Source organism: Kryptolebias marmoratus, linkage group LG17, assembly GCF_001649575.2.
Source record: "Kryptolebias marmoratus isolate JLee-2015 linkage group LG17, ASM164957v2, whole genome shotgun sequence".
In the NCBI taxonomy this organism is placed as follows: Eukaryota; Metazoa; Chordata; class Actinopteri; order Cyprinodontiformes; family Rivulidae; genus Kryptolebias; species Kryptolebias marmoratus.
The window spans coordinates 22,645,713-22,661,246 of NC_051446.1; the positions used below are offsets into that span (position 1 = coordinate 22,645,713).

General features: G+C 39.2%; 1 protein-coding gene and 1 long non-coding RNA gene across 4 annotated transcripts in view; one reads left to right on the forward strand and one right to left on the reverse strand.

Annotated features, from left to right (window-relative positions):
• The window catches only part of LOC112451426, a 160,062-nt gene that overhangs the window by 14,432 nt on the left and 130,096 nt on the right, over positions 1-15,534 (reverse strand). For 2 of the 3 annotated variants that reach the window (XR_005234342.1, XR_003040245.2), the window contains exon 4: positions 11,046-11,291. The exons of the other annotated variant lie outside the window; for it this stretch is intronic. This is a non-coding gene — a long non-coding RNA (uncharacterized LOC112451426). The remainder of the gene's footprint in view (positions 1-11,045; positions 11,292-15,534) is intronic. 3 annotated transcript variants of the gene reach the window in all.
• tekt3 (tektin 3) lies at positions 5,969-11,413 on the forward strand. The gene is made up of 8 exons (XM_017436037.3): positions 5,969-6,080; positions 6,262-6,854; positions 7,437-7,520; positions 8,360-8,430; positions 8,523-8,666; positions 9,522-9,744; positions 10,409-10,563; positions 11,066-11,413. Exons 1-8 carry the CDS (start codon positions 6,038-6,040, stop codon positions 11,280-11,282), a joined length of 1,530 nt encoding a protein of 509 aa, XP_017291526.2. The 5' UTR covers positions 5,969-6,037; the 3' UTR covers positions 11,283-11,413.

The window sequence follows — 15,534 nt, forward strand, 5'->3', positions numbered from 1 at the left end:
AAATGAGGTTTTATCAAGATTAAACATCAGCAACAGTATTATTTAAAGGTCCGTGTTGTGTAAATGCTAAGTCGGCATACAAACTATTGTTTTCTATTTTGATTTAAAATTCTGCACAGAAATGTATCTCTTCAATTCCTTCAAAAACATTTTTCTACTTGAAATCTGCTTCAGCAGACTTGCTCTATTTTTGTCTTTTTATGCGTCTTTTATCTTTTAACTACTGTTCTGCTGATTTTAGTTCCTGTTGTGCTTTTTTTGCCTGTTCTGCTCATTTTAACTTTAACAAGAAACACTTTAGCATTCACACCGTGTTTTTATATTTCTCTAGTTATGATTCAGTCCAGTTTTCCTGTCCTGTATCTGGTTGCGCAGCACGAGTCTATCGAGTTTAAGAACTGTTAAAATGTGTCATTTAGTTTTCACACAGTCTGGTTTAGTCAGTTCTTAAAACATGGCCACATTTCAGTAAAGACAGTTGAAAATGGAAAAGATATCAGAGAATCGCTCCAGAACTCATTTTGTTCATTAGGACCAGAATCACAAACATTTCCATGTTGAATGGCAGAATGACCGGCAGATTCTGCCCTGTGTTTCCTCCCTGGTCACTCCCCTCCCTCCCCTCCTGTCCTGTCCTGCTATGACATACCCTCTCCTCCGCTCTGCTGCGCGCCACAGAGTGGCTCCGATGGAATGTGATGACCATGGGCTGGACAAAGCCCTGCATTCACGGCCCCACATCCTACTCTGAAACTTTGTGACTGGGAGCCTTGATCACAGAGTGGGGACCCGGGGGGGGGGGGAATCAGCCCATCCAACCCGCCTGTCTTGTCAGATGTCGCTGCCCTCCCTCACAAAGCAGCTCATCAGCTTCAGATCGTACAGTTGATAAAACTGATAGCACAAACACAAATATGGAGGTTAAAAAAGTCCGGATAATGTTTTATATAAAAAAAGAACAAATGACAAGAAGTGGGAATCTTTCTGATCCACCTTTTTAAAAAACAGCCAAGCATTAATTACACTAAAAAGACCAAAACTTACAGAATCTAAATCTGTGTGTTTTTTGGGCTTATGAGAGTGTGTGTGTGTCTGAACAACAGTGCTGCCTGCCTGTTTGATGATCTCTGCTTCCTCTCAATATCTAATATGGCATCCATTTGCCTGCTTTGTGTAGGTAATATAATGACGCATTAGAGCACACAGTGTCTCCTGGGTCTTTCCATGAAACCTGCAGCCATAAAGTACAAACACTAACATTAGTTGCCATGCAACAAGCACACAAACTTGCACAAAGCATGTAAGCATCTTAATAGCTTTGACTGCTTTCCAACATACACCATACATGGCATACGTACGGTATAATAGAAAACTGTACTACAGAGTGTCATGAAGCTGGCCTTTTTTTAGTTCTAACTGCAGTATCATAGATTTCTGGCCTCATTGATGAACAGTAGCACCAACATGAGAAAAGGAACATCACTGCATCAGCAACAAAGGCCCGGCTCGGACCTGACTGACCCGAGATGAGCCCAGGAAGCTCCTCTGATTTTCCCACCTGGATGCTCCGTTACCTCGGAGGGTGGTGGGAGGGAGAATCTCTAATTCTTCATTTCCTCTCCAGGTGTGGCCACCCTCCTCATCGGTCGCTCCATCCACAATTCATGAGAGGAAACTGATGCCATCATGATGGTCTGCGTCGTTGATGACAGAGCAGGAGAAGAGATACAGGTTCTGTTTGACCCGGTAAAGAAAAGTTTAGCGATTATATTCTCTGAAAAATACAAAGCTGTGCTAATGACCAGAACACTAGACTGAGCAGGACACTTTCCAGGAGACTGGGGGAAGGTGGCGGGTGAGGGTGGGGGTGAAAAAGTGAAAACACCAAAAGGCCACACAGCGAACACTCAAGAATTTGTTTTCAGACGATGGGAGGGTTTGGAAAACACCTTGACCTCTTCCTCTGGTCTATTCTTACCAGAAAAACTGAAAGTCTGTGGTGAAAGGCCACAACCTTAGGAAATGTGTGGGTGTATCAGTACACACACACACACACACACACACACCTTCATGAGGTGAAATCAAAGAACAGATCACAGGTTAAGGCTTTCACTCTACATACCTTTTAGACCTAAAAAGTGACAGTTTCTGCATTAAGATGAATTTTCTAAAGTTACAGGAACAGTGATGACCATATTCAAAGTAATTAAAGGCCTAACTTTCTTTGAAAGAATACTTATCACTCGCCACCTTTCATGTCAGTTTCATGTGGTATTATAAGATGTCAGAAGATGGGTAAATTACTCTCTCCCTGCCGCATCAAATTTTAGCTCCACATCTGTTAAACTGACTGAGTTATTGCCATTTTTGTGTTGGCTAATGTTGATTAGCTATGGCAGCCATCTTGAATTGGATTGTCTCCAAAAGTTAATCAGTTGTAGATGTACATCCAATTACCACTTCCTGAAAGTTTGATTAAAACTCCTCTGGTGGGTCATGAGATACTTTGATATCACACAGAGGTTATTATCCCGCTTTGCTGTTTGGCAGCAGACAAGGATTCTTTGTAAAACTTGAGAAGAGGCATCAACTTCTTGTTAATGTTTGTTTACTTTTGTGTGCAAATATGTCAGCATGTGATGCAGCTGAAAATGCAGTGTTTGAGTGACACAACAGTTCTAAAAATAATAAATCTGTCTGTTTGATTCACTGTTTGTAATATGAGCAACATCAACATGTCCAAAGGAAAGAGATGTTTCTCACAGATAAAAATCTACGTCATCATCGCCAAAGAGCATGAAGTCTTTGTTTGTTCTCTCCGAACTTAAACATTGACACTTTTCATCTGAGCCAAACTGAGAAAACTCCACAGACCAAACCAAATCTCTGCCAAACCACATGACTCAAATTACTGAAGTTATGAATTTTTTATTTCCCGTTTGAGTTGCTTTTTATTTGCAATCTACAAAACCACAGAAAGAGAACATTAATTCGATGCTATTACTTGCAGACCAAATTTTAATTTAAGAACTCCTTTTTATTGTGCCTCGCCAAAGGTGAAGCAGCAGTAATGTCTTTGCCCCGGCCTCTGTGTGTGTTCATGTCTGTAGTGTTAGCAAAATGTCTTATTAAACACTGGAAGCATGTTAATGAAACTTGCAGAACGTAAACAATGGATGTACACGCACAACTGATTAATATTATGAATGAACCCAATTCAAGCTGTAGCTAAGCAATCATATCAAACAGAATTAGCCACAGCTCAGCCAGTTTTATAAATATTGTGCTGACATTTGATGTGGTAGTAGCTGAGAGTTGTTCACAACACATTCTAGGAGCAACACTTTATGTAAAATTATCACTTAAAACTTTGGCATCAACAGTGTCTGTCTGTTAGCAAAATATCTCATGAATGACTTGACAGAAATCAGTGAAATTCACAGAAAGTAATCACTGAATGTACATCAACAGCTCGTTAAAATTTAGAGTCAACCCAATTCAAGATGGCTGCCACAGCTAATCGACATTAACCAAGACAAAATGGGCTACAACTCAGTCAGTTTTATAGATCTTCAGCTGAGATTTGGTGTGAATCATCCACAACGCATACCCTGAATGCCATCACACTTTCGAGATCTCACAATATTGCATGAGATCCTGCAAAACGTCATTTACAAGAACTGACCTAAACGGCTACAACTAGTTTAAAACTCTGGGATGAAAGGCGGTGAGCGATATGCATTCCTTCAAGGAATGCTAGGCCTTTAACTCTTATGGCCTTTTAATCCCTGTTGGCTCTACAGTCGTCACATCAGTGTCACTGAGCTCTTAGCGGACGGTGTGCCCGCTCCTTCAGACATTTCTACTATGTAGTAATTCACAACATACTGTCTTGAGTCACATGGCAGGAGTAAATATAGGCTCCTTAGGCCCGTGGGGAGATCGAACAGGAATCACTTTTCAAGCAGACACTCGCAGCTCTATGTAGGGGAGGAATTTCATACGAGGGCTGGCTTTTTCTGCTCTGTTAAAGCGTATTTATAGCAGGTGAGTCGAGGGCAGCAGAGGCATGCGTGGTGTGGCCTTCTGAAACCTCGCCATGTTAAGCAACGCTGCGGCCTGCAGAGGTGGAGCCAAATATGTCCGTCTATTCTATAGAATCTAAATATATCAAAAACTATGGATTTATGACAAAAATACTTTGGCCACAGGCTGCAAAAAAAAAAAAGATGCACCACAATCAAATCACCACCAAGCCTTAACGCTTTAAATTAAACAAACAAGCAAACTGCAAGTAATTTATACAGGAGGTTGTGAGATTCCAGGATTTTACTTTCATTTTGTCTTGTTTTGCAGAGATCAGTCATTAAAATAATTGCAGTGAGTTCAATTTAAAGTTTTGTTGCCATGCTGGACTCAGTACATCTTTCAAAACAAATCTGAACTCATTTCAGTGGGTTTATTGTTTTGTTGTTTTTGTGAAAACTGGCCTCAACTACGACTTGTAGTTCAGACTTTAAACAAAAGTAAGCATTTACGGGTATTGCATATTGAAAAATAATGAATAATTCTTAGTGACAAGCCTCTTCAATGCGCAGAAACATTTTCAAATTATTGCTATATGTGTAATTAAACTATTGGATGTGGGCCCAAAATTATTGTTTTTTTAAGAAAATGATTAAAAACAACCTGATATTGGAGTGAAGAGAGTAAAAGTTCAAGGTAAACTTATGTATCTTAGAAGGGCTGTTTGGTATCAGGAGCTGGTTTGGAAAGTTTTCAAAGGGGTGGTACGAAGGTAACATGGATAAAAGCACAAAATTTACTTCTAATATAGAACTTTTCTGTCGTGGTTTACTTCATAAAGCAGCAGGATACCACCTCAGGATTCAGGATTGGATCTGTTGGCTTCCTCATAAAGACAACTGATTACTGTTACAGTTTTATTGATGTTAATGACATGGATTGTAAATGGGCTGACGTGTGGATTTAATTTAAACCTGAATCTGACTCTACTGGTTTTGAATTTCACTAATTTGCTTTGTACATCTCCCTGCGATGACTTGTTTAGATTTGCGCTTCATGTTTTCTCCATCTCAGGTAGCAACACTGTTGGGAGTTAACTTCAGAGTTCACACACTGTAAAAATTAATCTGAAAACAAGATCAGGAATAACAAAGGAGGAAGACCCTTAAAACAATCACTTAAATATATAATATTTTGGTTAAAATCCTGGCATAAATATGGTCCAGCTGAGTAACTCCTGACTACAGCTTTACCTATTTTTCTCCAGTGGAAACTGAGCTGTCCGCTCCTACCTCCTCAGAACTGATTAGTGTAAATGATCCTTAGTTGCGTTGGCAGGTAACACAACACAGATTATTATTCTGTGCTACAGGGGTTTGTGTGCACTCTTCCTGTGTCATGAATCATTAAACAGGTGACTGTAATTCATACAGACAGCTAGATTCTCAGGGTAACAGGGAGCCACCTGATGCTGAACGGAGACCAACTAGACTCCTGTATTTCAGAAACAAGACTTCGATTCCTAACACAAATATTCAAATACAGACTATAAATTATACATCTGTGTTCAAAGACTATATTATAATAAGTGTGTTATTCAAAGATTTATGGTTTCTATATAAATAAATTCACAAGATCTGTAAACCTGTAGTCCAATTATTGTCTTTTCCCACCTGTATCTCATTTCTGTGCCACAAATGTGTGCAAAAAACCAACAAGCATAAATCATACAATCTTATATACAATAGTGTGACAGAATTTAACTATAATGTTTTATTAGTACAACTAAAAAAAAAAAAAAAAGCACCTGTTGACCATTAATCTGAAAATCCTTGGCATAGTGTTGCAGTAGCCTATGGCAACTGGTTCTGTGTCAACAGAAATCTTGGACAGCTCCTGCGGACCAGGGCTACAACACCATTGGCTGGCTGAATCAATGACTTCCAAACTTCTTTATCTATTATGCATGTCAGTTCACCTTTAGTGTGTTCTTGGACTCATTCTCAGGTATATGCAGCTGGTCACTGGGAACAAAAGGACAAGCTCTCGTCTCGGTAAGTCTTATTTATCATACAAGTTTTGATTCCTTCCCTTACTGACTCAAATAAGCTACATTTTATATTTTAAAAACCTATGAGAACAGGCTGAATAGATGAGTAGACTACAAACAGCACAAATTAAGGGATTTAGATTTAAGGGACTATTTTTTCTTTTTTTGCTGGTTATCGGGCTCAGAGCAAGCATTGGTTGAGTCAGCAATGGAGCTGATTGGATCAACTCTGACAGCCACTTATGCTCGGCCAAAGACCAGCCACTTCCTCCCTGCCATCTCCACCATGGCATCCAGCTATCGCAACCCTCAGACAGCCTTGGTGACGAACCCGGGTGCCAATCTGTGGAGAACCAGCAGCTATTACAAGAGCAGCAGCAGTCTCCCGTTGACCTCTCCCATGCAGCGAGAGGATTTTGATCTGGTTCGCGCCAAGACCACGATGTACCCCTCCAACAGGAGCATTCTGACAACCCGGTACACCCCCGATGACTGGTTCAAGTCCAACAACAACAATTACCGGGAGTCGGAGTCCTCCAGGAAAGGCGCAGAGCGACTGAGGAAGGACACCATCAGGTTAATGCAGGACAGAGAGCAGATCACCAGGCGAACACAGGAAAACACCAGCAAGAACATTGCAGAGAGGGTCAATGACATTGTTTTCTGGAGGTCTGAGCTGACCCATGAGATTGACAACATGGTGACAGAGATAGCAGCGCTCAGTGAGGTGAAAAGGAGGCTGGAGCGAGCCTTGGCTGAGACTGAGGGGCCCTTACAGGTAAGAATGAAGAGTGTTTTCCTTTGAGTCTGTTTGTTTTTGGTCTAAAAATCTCAATATTGAGATTTTTTTTTTTATTAAAACATAAACAAACTAGTCAAATTATTATCGATTATAGTTATGATTCAAGTGTATCATAACTCAAGAAAGTCTGTTTCTGTGCTTCCCTGCTTTTGCCGAGTCAAACTTTTATTTTGGTTACCATAGCACCCTGTTAGAGCGGCAATGGTCATTTGCGTCACATGAGGTACATCAACCTGATCTAGCTGAAGATCCGATGACACAAACACCTTGCTGGTCTAATATCATGTGGCAAAAGGTTTTCTTAGAGACTTCTCCAGGCAACGGAAACTGGAGCGTACCCCTGATGCATTACAACAAATACCCATTCAGGGACATAAACTATGCTTTATCTAAAGTACCTTAGCACCCCCTTTGTAAAGAGCTTATCTTACTTACTTTATTGTCCCCGAAGGGCAATTTGCTTTGCAAATATCTCTGTTAATGTTGCAAGAAAACTTAATGTTGACAATGTTAGATCCTAATCTCAGCTTCTTGTTGTCTCAATCATTTTGTCAATAGGTGTCTCAAGAGTGTTTGTACCACAGAGAGAAGCGGATGTCCATCGATCTGGTACATGACGATGTAGAAAAAGACTTAATAAAGGTAAAATAACAGCAGTATACACTCACCAACCACTTTAAAAGGCACACCTGTTCAGTTGCTTGTTAACACAAATGGCTAATCAGAAGAATGGGCAGACTGGTTTGAGATGACAAAGGCAGCAGTAGCTCAAATAACCACTTGTTACAAACAACTTATGTAGGATACCGTCTCTGAACGCACAACACGTCCAACCTTGAACTAGACGGTCTACAACAGTGGTGTCCAATCCTGGTCCTGGAGGGCCACTGTCCTGCATGTTTTAGGGGTTTCTCCGCTTTGACACACCTGATCTGAATGACTGAGTGATTACCAGGCTTCTGCAGAACTTGAAGACCTGCTGACAAGCAGAGAAACAACTAAAACCTGCAGGATGGTGGCCCTCCAGGACCAGGATTGGACACCACTGGTCTACAGCAACAGAAAACCACTCCGGGCGCCACTCTTGTCAGCTAAGAACAGGAAACTGAGTCTAAAATTCACACAGGCTCACCAAAATTGAACAGTAAGAGAAAATCATTGCATAGTCTGATGAGTCTGGATTCAGTGGACTCCATCAGCCTCCACAGTCACCTGATTTAATCCAATTGAGCACCTTTAGAATGTGATGGAACGGGAGATTTGCATCATGGATGTGCAGCTGACAAATCTGCAGCCACTATGATGCTATCATGTCGATATGAACTAAAATGCCACAAAAAATTAGGGTGGTTCTGACAGCAAAATGATGTCCAACCCAATATTAGCAAGGTGTACTTAAAGTGGCTGGTATGTCTTACTTATAAAACCAACCTCACTGCACATAAAAGTCATCATTTGCTTTCTATTTTTGCTAAAACAAGGAAGTAGAAGTTATAAAGTCGTGTCAGGAGAAGATGAGGCGCCATCTGGACAGAGCCATCGCACAGCTGGCGTAAGTCTTAAAAATTAAACACCAATGCATTTGTAGGTGCAAGCTTGTATTAGATGTACGTATGTATTCATGTTTTTTGAGGTGTTCCTCAGGGCAAACCGAGCAGCCCAGCACGAGCTGGAAAAAGACCTGAGTGATAAAGTGACAGCTCACAGGATTGACGACAAGTGTCACCATTTGAGAAACACATCGGATGGGATTGGCTTCTACAGAGGGATTGACAGAATAGACCATTCGTGAGTATACGATTAATTAGAAATGTTTCAATCTCATTAAATTAAATATCAAAAACATTCCTAAAAGCTGTCATAGTGCCTCCAGTTAAACTAACTTTAAATCTTTTAATGGTCTTTAACCTTTATGTTTTAGTCATGAGCATTTGTATTAAATATTCATTAAAAAAAGACTTATGCCTCCTTCCTACTGCATACTTTATAAAGAGTCACAGACATATTGTCCCACTACAGTCAGTTGAACTGTTGTGCCTTCTATGTATAAGTGATTTTATTAAATAATGAAACTAGCATTACTTAAAAGAATGCATATTACTCACAATTTTGCATGCTAAAGTTTTTAAAATAGATCTTTTGCAATCTCTTAGCGCTCATAATATGTGTTAAGAATGACTCAACTACCACCATGCACTTAGATTTTATCAGAAATAAAATTTAAATAAATATCTAGCCATTTTATGCTCTGTTGAACATAGATTAAGTAAAGCAGTTTGTTACCTGTTAAGATCTTTTCACTGCTACATTTTTGCCACAGCTCAGCAAGGTCAAAGGTCACAACAGTATTTATTTTTTGAATTATTAGAAAAGATTTACATCCTTACAGCGCTGTGAGTGACATTAGAACTGTTGGAAAGTAGATTTCACTGATAAATACGTACCTAGCATATTTTTTGTAATTAAAGAACAAAAAATAAAAACACCAGAATGCGATGCATCACATTTGAAAGGTTTATCTCTGTTGCATCTGATAGTTGTTGAAAAAGTATTAAGGGATAAAAAGAAGGGCTGCAGGATGTTCAAAAAGACAGCCAGAATCTGAACATTGTGTCAATTTGATTCTTTCTGCCTTTTTGACAGAGTTTCTCTGCCGGACTCATGGTCCAAATTCACAGATGACAACATCCTGCGCTCCCAGAGCGAGCGTGCTGCCTCCCACAAGCTCAGAGACGAGATTGAAATCCTGCTGAGCAGCACATCCAGCGAAATGTGGAACCAGTTCAGCAACGTCAACGTGGCTTTTACCAACCGCATCTCTGAAACCTCCGATGCCAAGAACAGCCTGCAGGCACACCTGGCTAAGGTCTTCATCTCTTCTACAGGATCTATTTAATATATAAGAACTATTTTATTGCCCTTATTAAGGAGAGATTATGGGTTAAGTTATTTTCTTACCTTTTATACAGAAAGTATCTTTGCTACATCTTGAATTATCTGCAAATCTGATGTGCAGATTATATGAAATATCTTTACTGTGTGATCAATTATCTGTGGGAGACATTTGTCCTCTATTAGATTATACATGTTTATCTGTCCAAATATAGTATAAGTAATATATTGTCTATTTGTTGTCATATTTATTAATGAACCTTATTGTTCGGTGGTGAACTGCAACAAGTTATATTCCGAGTTATCCACACTGAGCGTTTTAACAGTAAGAGGAGCTGTAATATGGAGCGCGCTGCTCTTAATAAAGCTATTTTTATGTCAGCTGCAAAAAGTGATTCACTAGAATTAAATTACAATAAAGAAGCAGCTTTGGACAGAGCAACCCACTGAGCTGCACATTATCGATTTGAAGTCTGCAGCTTTGTACTTTTTACTCCTTCTCTGCCTCTACTTTGAAAAATTCCCAATTTTCTTCACATTGTTTCAAACAGTCTCCTGAAACCAAACAATAAATCTGTCACATTAAAAAAAAACTACTGCTACGTGATTTAGATTTTTTTTTTTGTTCTTTCAACCAGACTCTGCAGGAGATCTTCCAGACTGAGATGCTGATTGAGTCTTTGAAGAGAGCTTTAAGAGACAAGGAGAGTCCTCTGAAAGTGGCCCAAACCAGGCTGGAGGAGAGGACACGAAGACCTAATATAGAGCTGTGCAGAGACAACCCACACCACAGGTAAACGGCCAGCCCAGCACACAAAACACACCTAAAGGGATCAGTTAGAGAGTAAATTTAAATTTAAACCCAATCCATGATTTGTAGCTTAAACAATCAAGACATCGAGGCAGATGGCCGCCCATCCTGTGCTTGGTTCTGGTTCTGCTGGAGGTTTCTTCCAGTTAAAAAGGAGTCATTTGATTTTAAATATTTTTAGGAAAAAACTCAGAAGTTGTCAACAAATGACATCTCCAAGATCAGACAACAATTTTCTGATTAAATATTGATATTAATTAAACTGCATACCAAACTCAATTTGATTTAATTGTTTGTTTATAAAACTCACACCGCTGGATATTTGTCAGCCAAGCAAAACAAAGACTTTAATGACCCTCAGGATGAAAGGGGCAGAGATTAATCTGCATGAGAATTATGTCATCTCAATGCAGCCTCTAATTTCAAATGTTGCACAAAATTTGTAACTCAAAGTGACTGCCTACCTTTGCGTTTCTCTTGTCAGACTTGTGAGCGAGGTGAGAGAAATCGAGGATACTATCCGGAAACTTCAGGAGAGACTGATGGAGGCAGAAAACACTCTGCAGACTCTGGTCAGGACTAAAGTCACCCTGGAGCACGACCTGTCCATCAAGGGCCACTCTCTGTTCTTGGACCAGGACAGGTGCATGAGCATTCGCAAGAGCTTTCCCAGCATGCCCCGTCTGGTGGGCTACACCTAATTCAGGTCTCTGAGGATTGGAGGAAAAATCAGTCAAAGATATGAAACTTTGGTTTGTAGTGAGATTTATTTCACCAGTATTTTATGGTTTGAAAAGGTTATCCTTAAATCTAAATAAAAATATATCAAGTCTGTTTCTTTGACTTTTTTAAAAACTACCAATGCACTGTTCAAAATATGTTTAGATCTGACATTTTTCACATTATCCACAACTAAAATAAATCCATCAGAAAAAAAGGATTCGTAAAAATCAAAATTTAGTAAAAGGTACAGTATGCACTTAACTGCACAGGTATTGATTTAATAAGTGAAACTTTTGATGATGATTTATATAAAACACTGAGTATTGTATATGTACAATACAATTAAGTATCATCTTGTATGTGACTGACAAGCAAAATCTTTTTATTCCATCAGTAAGTCGGCCACAAGTTTTAATTCAAAAAAAGTCATCATCTCATTTAGCTTTGACCCATTAGTTAGCAGCTCATTCTTGGTCCGATCAGCTGATTTTTGCAAAAATTGCTTTTTTTTTGTCATTTATTATCATTGAAGATGTGTTGTACTGTTGCTTTAACCTCACATAAAGCAGTAAAGCTGGGAATAACCCATCAGAGTGATCTTTGAGAAGCGTAATTGGGATCAGATTGTCACCATAGAGCTTATGGCTCCACGCCAACACCAACTATTTACATAGAGTGCAACAGTAACATGAATTGTAAAAAAAAAAAAAAAAACCCAGCTTCTTCTTTGTGGTCTCTCTTTAACGACTTGTGGGCCATTGCCTCACCCCATGGACAAATTGAAGAGCTTATAAAAAACTCACACCCATGCATATTTTCAATCATTTCTTTTCATTCACTCCGGTTCTTTCCACAGACAACTCCTTTTAGAGCCTGTCTGAGAATCTGAACACACACACACACTGTAAACAGTACTATCACACCCTTTGGCCCAACCCCTTCACTATCACATTTCCTGAACAACCTTTGGATTCAGAGTGGAATGCAAATAAGCTCAAATCATCAATAAAATCATCACCTTGTTTTGTGCTACATTTATCTCCATTTTAAAATTAAAGCTGATATTACAAGACAGTTCTGTTTTCTGAAAATAACTTTCATTTCGATTTAGATGTTATCATCTCAGTAAGCTGCAGAGCTCTGTCTGCTGTGCCAACAGAACAGTGTTTGATTACAACACTACAGAGTACAGCCTGGATCTCAGTGTTCGAGACGAGGTGGCAAACAGAATTCACACAGGAGTCTCCAAAGCTGCAGTTTTGTTTCTTAAATTTAAACGTGCAAAAAGTCAAGCGACACATTTTCTCTCAAAAATAGTTGCAAAGGCGTCTTAAACCCTTCTCAATTTAGTTTCTGCAATTATAGCGCACCAGAGCTCTGGTTTGACATCTCCACGGATGCGCTCGTTAGAACAGAAAACATCTGAGGCTACCATTAATATCCAGCTGCAGACTTAACGGCACTCTGAGGTTCCACCGTCCTGAAGCCCTGCCACTCCAAGGTCCACTCCGGTTCACACACCTTCCTTATTTTTTTCCAGTTTATTTTATGCAAATAATAGTGCAAATTACATTTTTTAAATAATATCAGCAAACATTACCTTTATTTTTTTCATATCGTACCAACATGTTTATTATCCCCTTTAAACTTCTGAAGCATTTTGTCTATAATATTCTCATAGGTCTAGTAGGGATGAATGAAAGACATTTACACAAGGTTTGAAATGCATGGAAGCAACAGTTTTAACATTACATTTTTTGAGCATGGAATGTTGTTCTGCGCATGAACTGAAGCACGAACGGTACGATTTCTGCATCAGCCAGGAAAAGGCCTGAGATTGGCTGAAGTCAGATACTTCTCAGAGCTGCAGCCCTGAACATTCAGGTTTAAAAAATATGCTGATGGAAACGAATAATCATTTAAAAAACTTGTTTAAACCAGTCTGTTTTAAAAGTGTACTCCAGTACATTAAAAGATAAAAATGGGGGCAGCTGTTGAGGTGGATACAAAGCAAGCTGAGGCAGGTATAATGTGAGAAAGAAAACAATGTGATCAGTCTAGAATACAGTTTTGCAAGCTTTGCACAAAAAAAGGCTCTGATTACCAAAAACTGGCTGCCCAAATGTGTCCACGCAGCTCGCTGGTTGAAAACACTCCGAACTGAGAGAGACTGCAGCAGAACATTTATTTATTATCTCATAATTGTGAGTTGTTAACTAGTTTCCAACAGTTGCAGCCTAATGAGAAACTGCTAAATAACAGGAGATCTACGCCATGTTTCAGGAATTCCTGAGACCGTTTTCTAGTTCATATCAAGAGACTCGCTGCTTTCACTACTTTCTGATTTGTGCTTCAAAAATACACAACAAACAGTGAAGTATGTGTCATGTTTCTCCTCCTACATGGGACATAAATACAGCTTTCTGTTTGACCTCCTGTAACGCCCCTACATATTGGGAATGTACTCTGAAATTCTCTCCGCAGTCCAAACATATTGGCAGTTTATTTTTAACCCCAGTTCTTGTTATAGGTTCCCTGTGCCCCGTGTTATTTTATGTTTCTTACATACCGGCATAGCACACAGTAATGAAGAGCTGATGGGAGAACACTTGAGACCAGTGTCAGCCACACAGGGAGTTTTATCGTCGTTTTTACAGCTAAATCTTAGGAGAAAACACAAAGGGACAGTCAGTAAATAAAAGCAGATGGACAACAACTCCGGTCTTTTCCTACTTAACTTTTAAAGTGAGCTAACAAGTCAGGAATTTTCTTTCATTGCTGCAGCATTGAAGTTATAACTATTATTATATACTGCATATGCTTTTTGTTGTTGTGGATTCTTTGATTTGTTTCCTCTTTCCGCAGGTCCCGAGGAAGATTTCAAGGGTGTTGACTTGTTTCATCTCAATGCTTTTCTTTTTCTCTTCTACTTCTATCCCCTTTTTTCTCTTCAAACCTTTTCCTCCATCACTTTTTTCCCCCTTTCTCATCTTTGTGTCCATTACAATTGAAATAAACCAAAAGCAATTTCTTAAATAAAGTTTTATATACCAAGGGGAACATCATGGCAAAAGCCGAAATGCTCCGCTTGTGAAAGCAAATCTGTTGGGTCTTACCTTGACATTCAGACGACAATTCTGAGTGCCACACACCCGGACAGGACACGTAAAAAAAAAAAAAAAAAAGAACCAATGGACAACAACTCTGGTCTTTTCCTACTTAACTTTTAAAGTGAGCTAACAAGTCAGGAATTTTCTTTCATTGCTGCAGCATGTTTATGTCTACTGATGTTATGTATTCCTTTGAGGAACACCAGGTGTTTAAGTTTTAAAAGTTTCTGGATTTAATACTAATTATGTAGCAGGAAGAGGGTTTTTTTTTGTTAAAAGAAATATATTTGCATTCTTACATGCAGCCCTCCATAAAATACTGTTAAAAGTTTAATGACAGTAGCTTCCTGAGCAATCAGTCTTCTCATATTGTTGATTAGATTAATCTTAGATCTTAAAGACACTAAATGAAATGACTGTGCCATAATCAGTTCTAAATAAACTGGTTTGTTTTTTTTATTTTATGCCATTTTTTGCAGAGCTGCTCCTGCCTCGATGCGGTTTCAGTAAGCAAGTATAAAGAAAATCAGATCCATTTCAGTGTAAGAAAACAAAAGGCAACACTTTAAAATACATTAATTAGTGTTTAATAATTTAAAAAGAGCCACTTATAAACTGTAATCAGAAGAGGATTACACATGAGCAATGGACCCAATGAAAAATTCTTTGAGTGTTGGAGGTATTGATGTTGTTGGAGGTCACCTTGGTTTCACTACTATCTTTAATATTTATTTAGTTGAACTCTGTCTCAAACAGCCAGAGCTCATGTTGAGCTGTAAACCAAACATTCATGGGAACCAGTCCCTCTTGCTGCTTTTGGAGCCGTTCCAAAACTCTGAGTTTCCTCAGGAGGCTCTTCAGCCACTCCATCACAGGGTTGTGAAGTTTGTCTATTATTAGCCTCGTCTACAAGAAGAAATGAGACGGAGCAGGAATCTGCAGCTAGTAACTGTTATGGGTTAAAGGAAGCTGGAGACGGCCTGATAAGACACGTGATATTCGGTGGGGTTTTCCATCCTAACTGCCAGCCACACGTACCGTGCCCTCTGCTTGGGCTGCAGCTTTGCAAAACAAACAGAAATCTTTAACTTTCAATACACATCATCTTTCCCCCTCCTCA

What these genes read in the sequence shown, in the direction of transcription:
- tekt3 (XM_017436037.3), top strand. Translation starts at nt 6,038, where the DNA reads ATGCAGCTGGTCACTGGGAACAAAAGGACAAGCTCTCGTCTCG. An exon ending in AGACTGAGGGGCCCTTACAG is followed by an intron (nt 6,855 to 7,436) that starts GTAAGAATGAAG and finishes TTTTGTCAATAG; the next exon opens with GTGTCTCAAGAGTGTTTGTA. An exon ending in TAGAAAAAGACTTAATAAAG is followed by an intron (nt 7,521 to 8,359) that starts GTAAAATAACAG and finishes TGCTAAAACAAG; the next exon opens with GAAGTAGAAGTTATAAAGTC.